The 8,468-nt window shown below is 34.5% G+C and overlaps 1 protein-coding gene across 1 annotated transcript in view; it reads right to left on the bottom strand.

Annotated features, from left to right (window-relative positions):
- Nucleotides 1-8,468, bottom strand: part of LOC107286670 (metabotropic glutamate receptor 7) — a 284,502-nt gene that overhangs the window by 107,978 nt on the left and 168,056 nt on the right. Inside the window, exon 6 of the mRNA XM_029283983.1 lies at nt 1,086-1,225. Within this exon, the coding sequence (XP_029139816.1) occupies nt 1,086-1,225 (140 nt within the window). The remainder of the gene's footprint in view (nt 1-1,085; nt 1,226-8,468) is intronic.

The following is an 8,468-nucleotide window of genomic DNA, read 5'->3' as shown; positions in this document are numbered from 1 at the left end:
TAGTCTTTCACACACACACACACACACACACACACACACACACACGCACACAAATATATGCATACATACACACACCCTTCTTTTATTTATTTATTTTTATTTTCAAGGATCTTGGCAGAAACATTCATCACATTTTTTGGATTTTTTTTTTTTTTTTGCTTTACTCAAAATACATATAAACCACCACAACCATCTCAGTCTATCTTAGATCACCCTTTTTTTCTCTGACACTATTCCTGCCATACACACACACACACACGTACGTGTGTGTGTGTGTGTGTGTGTGTGTGTGTGTAATTGGAAGGACTAATGATTTATTAAGTCAATCCTTTTTTCACTTGACTCAACATATTTTCATACGTTTAGTATATTATGTTTAGGATAAGATAATATTGAGAAAATTATGGCAATTGAGATGTCAATATTAACAGAAGATTTCAGATTTTTTCAGCTAATGCAGTTGCAACAAAATTTCAGTATCAATTCTTTTTCTTCAGGCATTAGTTCTATTACATGAAGAATTTATGTATGTGTGTGTCCAAGCAATTAAGTTTCCTATTATGTTTATATGCCATGCAATTAATGGACCTTCCAAAATGAGATATCAACCATACTGTTTCAAAGACACTTCGGAAAATCATACACCCGCTGTAAATCTTTTCATATTATTAGACAGACAGACAGACTCAGAGTTATCAGTCAGGGAATTCTTTACAGGGGGAAATTATATAATGGAATCTATAATTCATACTGCATTTTTACTGAATGGAACATGCTGATTTAATTCTATAAATAAGGAAAATCCAGACAATTGGTAAACGTACACTATCTAAGTCTACTTGCTGGAACCATTTTGGATTCTTCCCAACCCCAAGATTGCAACACTTCACAAGAATCATCATAAGTTCCAATCACATAATGGGAACATACAATATACAAGGCTTTCATTTATGTGAGATTTCTTTCATTATCCAAAAAGAAACTTATACAAAATAAGAGAGACATATTCAACATGTATTTGGCAAAGAAAATTAGCATACTTCTTACTGTAACATCAATCAAAGAAGAAAATAAAGGGGACCTACATTGAGCTGTAGATCATCTGTCCATTGGCCTATCAGATGGTAGCCTGGCAAGGAGGTATTTGTGGTTTGATATTGAAAGATGTCATAACGTCCTGGTGCATCACCATTCTTATTAAACATCACTGGAGTGCCAGCACTACCTAAGAAAGGGTGTGAAGCAAAAGAAAAAAGAAAGCAGGCAAACTTTTTTTAAAAAAAAATCCTTGCTTTGTTTTGTTTCTGTGAGCATGACTGACAAGCATTAATCAATTTCTTCATTTGTTCAATTTTAAGCTATCCAATAACAAAGTTCTCTTGGCAACAGATAGAGAAATTAAACATAAAAGACAAAATGGAGCAATAATGAAAAATAAAAGAACATCTTTAAGAAAAGAATAATTAAAAAATAGAGACATACTTTTAACCTAGTAAAAATATATATCAACACAAAACTGTCTAAATGTTTGAAAAATGAGCAGTTATGCCAGCTTAAAGGTTTTGAAAACTGAAATTAAACTTTCCCAGCAATTCCTATCAGCAGTATTAAATGGTCCTTTTAAAAATGCTCTACCTCTATATCAGTTTTTGATTAATAATCATGAGCCATGTGGTTCTTGCTTAATAAGAAACTAAAAAAGAGTAGTAATTGTCCTGTTTCTATTTTAAGTCACATGTAGGACAGGTTATATGACAGTGATGGCGAACCTTTTAGAGACCGAGTGCCCAAACTGCAACCCAAAACCCACTTATGTATAGTCGGGTGCCAGATGGACGTGGCCCACTGGGTGGGTGTGGCCATCGGGTGGCGTGGCTGCGGTGCTAACGGCAGACTGGGTGGGACTAAAAAGTTCAATCAATCAATTCCAACTTTGCGAGATTTTTTTTTCCTGCAAAAAGTTGAAATTGATTGATTGAGCCTTTTTTTTTTTTTTTTTTGGCACACGACGGTGGAGGCCTAAAGTGAAAAGGTTTTATAAAACCCAGCTGAAGGCCTCGGACTGGGGTGATGGCGTGCGTGCCCACAGAGAGGGCTCTGCATGCCACCTGTGGCACGCGTGCCATAGGTTCGCCACCACGGTTATATGACATTCCTTCATTCTATCACATAAGAAGAATTCTTTTTTTTTTATCAAAAATCAGAACTTTAGAATATAATTTTGGGGGTTTTCTGCCCAGAAAAAAATCTGTTTGCTTCAAGAGAAACAGCCAGCAAAAGATAGTCTTGATGTGCCAAATCTTGACCAGCATCCCGAAATAGCTTAATTTTCCAAAATCTGTTCTTATTCTACTAACTCCCATACTTACGGAAGAGAAAAAACAACAACATAGATCTTAGCAAATAATCCTTGTGCTTGGCTTATTTTAAACTCATGAATTTAATATTTTGGCAGTTTCTGAAAATTGCTAATTATTCATTGAAACCGTTGGAATATATAATTTGATTCAAAAGTGAAATTACAACAATAGAAAGTAGTAGAAATTAAAAAAGGATAAAAAGAAAAAGCGAAAGGTATAGAAAAGAAAGAAAAAGATACAATACAAATATAGTAAACAAAAAGAAAGCTATAAAGAAATGACTTTATCACAAGTATAAACAATTTTAGTAACATATAACTTTCTCTTAAAATGCAACAAATTATCTTCTTCTCCAACATCTACAATCAAATCCCTAAAAGCTTGCTATTTCACTCCTGATTCATCATAAAATCTGTTAAAGGTTACCAATATAATGACATGCCTATTTTAGCCTTGATCAAATAGAGCAATATTATGTTGCTCCCTTTATTTCTAACAATCCTGATCTTTAGTCCCTTTAAATAATGTCATTGAACGTGATTTCTTTTCATTTTTTATTTGATCCATCTCACAATATTCATCAAAATTTTAACAGGCCTCTTTTGGAAATCCAGTATAGGAAAATTATCCAAGTCATATTCTTGGTCTGTGGCTTGTATATTTTTAAAATTATTAAGGTATCAACCACTTTCTTTTAGAAGTCCAGTGTCACATCTTTTTCCATGTCATTCTTGTAGCCTGTCATTTTAAAATCCACTTTCAGATCATTCCTAATGTTGTCAAATATTGTTCCTCTTTCATAAAATCTTTTAGATGTAGTCTATTTATAGAGGCAGACACTATTAAAATTAACTTCTGGGTGCATTCTTCAAAAATATTCTTCAATATATCCAATATTAAAGTATTGAGTTTGAATGTTCTCCTTTGATTGAAAATTTTAGTTCATTTTAGCCCTTTTAGTATCCAATGTTAGTCTTATCTTATTTATTTTTAAAAAATCAAAACAAAACCATTTCCCACAGGAAGATTTCTTTATAATTAATTCCAAAAACTTATTTTTAAGACTTCCGGTTTTTCACAGTAACACAGAAGCCAAGGGATTGTGAGGCTCTGTACCCTATGGCTGATTTTCTTCCTGTTAGGGGGCTCTAAATGGGCCAGAGGTTGCCCCGAAGAGGTGGCAAAAAAGGAAGAAATCCCATGGATCACAGAGAGATGGCGGTCAACCCAATCGGTCCAGGAGAAGCCTTCCAGAAACCAACAGGAGAAAGGCTAGCCTAACTTCAGAGTCTAGCTCAAGCTACAAGCAACCAAAGTAAAAAAAGTATTACTTTAAGCTGATTGTAAACAGTGCATTTGAATCTGGGTAAGAACATCAATTTTCTCTATCCTACTTATCAGCTAATTTCCTGAAAAAAAAATCCCAAGAAGCAAAAAACCTCCGAAAGTGAAGGAGGGGGATCTTTGCCCCATCCTTTTACTAATGGAAGTGGTGAATTAAACCTTTTATGGAGGACTAAAACATATAGAAATGAAATGAAATGAATATAAAACCTAAATTTGGATAAGTTTGAAATTGATGAATGGTTAAGATTCTCATTTTAAAGACAACTGTTTATTTCGAAAATTGAAAAACGAACTGGTGCTGACATCTAGTGGTGGATGAAGACCATGACGCTATGGCTTGGCAAAATCTGGAAAAAACTAATCTGTGCTTCTGACCTTCAAAGCTCTAACAATAGAGAACAGCTGTGACAAAAAAAGAAAAGTATCTGGGCTACAGACAAAGAGAGAATTATAAACTTCAGGAAAATATCTACTTAACTGTGACTCCAAAGCTATTTGTAGAGAAAAGAAAACCTTGATTCTTGGCTATCATGGAAAATCAGAGACTTGTAGAAAGAACTTATTAAGAAAAAAACAAATACCTTTCAAGATGAGATATATGATATGCTGCAACTAATTCAAATAACAATGATTTCAAGCCACAAAGAAATCCAAAATAACTTTGAAAATATAAACCAATCTATCTCCAATTTAACTTTACACAAAAAAAATCCCAGAAAACAACACTAGAGAAAGAGCAGATAAAACAGATAACTGAATACAAATTCAAGGATAGAGACTTAAAGATGGGACCTAAGAAAACACAGAAGTATAATTTAACCCAAGTGAAAAAAAATTCCCAAGAAATATTAGATTTGGAAAAAACAACTTATACTTTAAAACACAAAACAAATTTGAGGACAAGAAAAAAGATTGGACAAAATGGACTGCAGAGATGTCAGAAACACCACGAGAACTGGAAAGACAAGAAATGATAAGAGAAACAGAGAGAAAAAGAAAGAAAAAGATTTTCTACAAACATGAAAAGGCAAAAGCTTCCTACAAAGACAATAATAATAATAATAATAATAATAATAATAATAATAATAAACCTTCTTTTCAATAAACTAGACATATCCAATTCCAGCAATGTTCTTTATATGTTTTAGCCTCCGACCCCTAATCATCTTTGTTGCTCTTCTCTGTACTCTTTCTAGAGTCTCAACATCTTTTTTACATCGTGGTGACCAAAACTGGATGCAGTATTCCAAGTGTGGCCTTACCAAGGCATTGTAAAGTGGTATTAACACTTCACGTGATCTTGATTCTATCCCTTTGTTAATGCAGCTTTGCACTGTGTTTGCTTTTTTGGCAGCTGCAGCACACTGCTGGCTCATATTTAAATGATTGTCCACTAGGACTCTGAGATCCCTCTCACAGTTACTACTATTGAGCAAGGTACCACCTATACTGTACCTGTGCATTTGGTTTTTCTTGCCTAAATGTAGAAACTTACTCTTTTCACCATTGAATTTCATTTTGTTAGATAGCGTCCAATGTTCAAGTCTGTCAAGATCCTTCTGTATCTTAAGCCTATCTTCTGGAGTATTGTCTATTCCTGTCAGCTTGGTGTCATCTGAAAATCTGATGAGTTCCCCATCTATCCTCTTGTCCAAATTGTTGATGTAGATGTTGAAGAGCACTGGGCCAAGAACAGAACCCTGGGGCACCCCACTACACACTTCCCTCCATGTAGATGCAGTTCCATTGAGGACCACACACTGAGTACGGCCGGTCAGCCAGCTATGAATCCATCTGGTGGTGATGCTATATAATCCACATTTTTCTATCTTATCAAGTAGTAGGTTGTGGTCTACTTTATCAAATGCCTTACTGAAGTCCAAGTAAAGTGGACAATCTCACATTCTCTTCTTGTCTAGAGAGGAATTATTGAAGAGCTGGTCTACTTACCAGCTCTTCATTCCACCACAGTATTCAGCTCCACTTTTTGAGGAGACATCTTCAGTTCACCATTTCTTTCCTGGATATCTCTTTCTCCAAGAATATTTTCCTTATATATATGTACTGTACAATAAGTGTAAATTAAAGACTGATAAAAGATTGTAAAGGCATAATAAAGCCATTTTATAAAGGAAAAGGCTGGCTTTTGTAAATAAATGAGAGCATCCTGTAGCAAAATCTATGCAAATGAAGATATATATGTTATTCATCAGAAGACCAATGTTTAGGAAATATAAAATTCCCATTTATTTAGACATTGTGGTTAACTATAAACAGTGAAAGATTTTTAACAGAATATAAAAGGAAGGATTGCACAGGAGACAGATGTTCACACTGAGAGAGCAAGAACTATTGTAATAAGCTAACACATTGCATTCTATTGATAAAGCTTGACTAAAACTTTAAACTAAAATTCTATCAGAAGGGAGACAAAGGAGCAGTCCATCACAACAGCCACTCAATGTTACTTGACAAACCTGGGTTGAATAAAATATATTTTCTTTGACCTCCATTGATCATCTAGTCTAGTGTGTTTTATTATATTCCTGACCAGTGCTTTTTTCTAAAAAAAAAAAAAAAGGTGCCAGAACTCACACACATCATACAACCCGCCTTGCCTACCCTACAAGGTTCCATCCAAAAAAGGTGCTGGAACTCCGTTCTGGGCGTTCTATGAGAAAAAAAAGCCCTGTTCCTGACTATAGGAAAAGAAGGTGTCAAATCCTTCCGATAATAGAAACACAGATGTATCTTTTGAAATTCATACTAAAAATGCCTTCTAAAACTCTTTGATCTTAGGTTACTTCTAAAACCTAAGTAACCAATTGTAGCCTTAACTTCTCCCTTTTACATAATTAACAAATGTTAACATTAAATCTTGCTTCCTTTGTTTTGTCATCAAGTGTAGAAATGCTGGTCTCATCCATACAACCTCCTAGCTCTGTCAAGATGACTATTAACAATTTGCTAAGGTTATGTCTAACCCTAACCCTAACCCCATCAATCATCATCATGACCATCATCATCTCTAAATAGAAATGTGTAATAATGTCTAAAGTATAGTGCAAAAATATTCAAGCAGCAATTAGCAGCATGGGGAAAAAAGGGAGGGGGGGAGAAAGGAAGGGCTATCAAAAATAATGTTTTGTTCTTTATTGTTGTTTTTTCTGCTTTTTAAATAGTTGTTTCCTTTTTTATAATTATCATTTGTATGTTTACATGTATCAATCAATCGACCAGAATAGAGCTGGAAGGGACTTTGAAGGTCTTAGAGTCCAACTCCCTGCTCAAGTAGGAGACCCTATACCAGGGGTAGGCAACCTTGGCTCTTTTATGACTCGTGGACTTCAACTCCCAGAATTCCTGAGCTCAGGAATTCTGGGAGTTGAAGTCCACGAGTCATAAAAGAGCCAAGGTTGCCTACCCCTGCCCTATACCATTTCAGATAGTTGGCTGTCCAGTCTTTTCTTAAAAACCTCAAGTGAGAAAAATATCCTTTTTCTTTTTTGTGTGTTTTTGCTTATTTTCTTTGCAAGTTTTACTTAAGTAATAGAAAGAGACGTTAAAAATACTGAAAACTTCAATAGCACTCAGACTTACATTTATATAAAGCGCCTGAGGGCAGGACAAGAAGCAACGGGTGGAAACTAACCAAGGAGAGAAGCAACCTAGAACTAAGGAGAAACTTCCTGACAGTTAGAACAATTAACCAGTGGAACAACCTGCCTCCAGAAGTGGTGAATGCTCCAACACTGGAAGTTTTTAAGAAGGGACTGGACAGCCATTTGTCCGAAATGGTATAGGGTTTCCTGCCTGAGCAGGGGGTTGGACTAGATGACCTCCAAGGTCCCTTCCATCTTTATTATTATTATTATTATTATTATTATTATTATTATTATTATTATTATTATTATTATTATTGACATCTGAAATATTTCCATTCTATTTTATTCATATGTTTAATGATTTACAGCTTCCAGCAAAATAATAGCAGTAGCACTTAGTCTTATATACCAGTTCACAGTGTTTTACAGCCCTCTCTAACTGGTTTACAGACTCAACATATTGCCCCCAACAATTTGGGTCCTGATTTTACCAACCTAGGAAGGATGGAAGGCTGAGTCAATCTGGAGCCAGTGAGAATCAAATTTCTGGCAGTCAGCAGAATTAGCCTACAATACTGCATTCTACCTACTGCATCACCACAGCTCCTTACTACATTTTAGATTACATTGTTTTCAATAAGAAATATTTTTTTTCAGAAATGACTTTATTGAAATCCAGTAAGAAATAATATTTCAGAAATGACTTTATTTAATTTAATATAGTATAAATGGTGAGATTGCTGGGGATGAAGAGGAATTAATACTTTATTTAAATACATTTTTATAGCACTCAATAATTGTTCCATTTGGGAAAGGAGTTATTGCATGCATTAACTTAATTTTGAGATTCTGTGTTTTTAGATGTTTGTATTCTTTTGAAGTGTATCCCTATCACATAATTGTTCAGCATTGGAAAGACGAATATACAGCTCCAACTATTCAATGGTCTGCAGAATCAATCAGCCTAAGTAGAATAGCTATGAATGACTATAAGGAATTATAAGTTCCATTTATTGAAATATATATATTACAATTTTATATATGTAGGTTTGTCTGTGCATATAAGTCCTATGTGTTTTTTGGGGGGAGTTAGCTTTCTTTCTTTCTTTCTTTCTTTCTTTCTTTCTTTCTTTCTTTCTTTCTTTCTTTCTTTCTT

This window comes from Protobothrops mucrosquamatus, unplaced genomic scaffold (assembly GCF_001527695.2).
Source record: "Protobothrops mucrosquamatus isolate PMUCROS unplaced genomic scaffold, P.Mucros_1.0 scaffold307, whole genome shotgun sequence".
Taxonomy (NCBI): domain Eukaryota; kingdom Metazoa; phylum Chordata; class Lepidosauria; order Squamata; family Viperidae; genus Protobothrops; species Protobothrops mucrosquamatus.
Note: the sequence above shows the minus strand (reverse complement) of the source record. Positions and strands in the feature narration are given on the sequence as shown.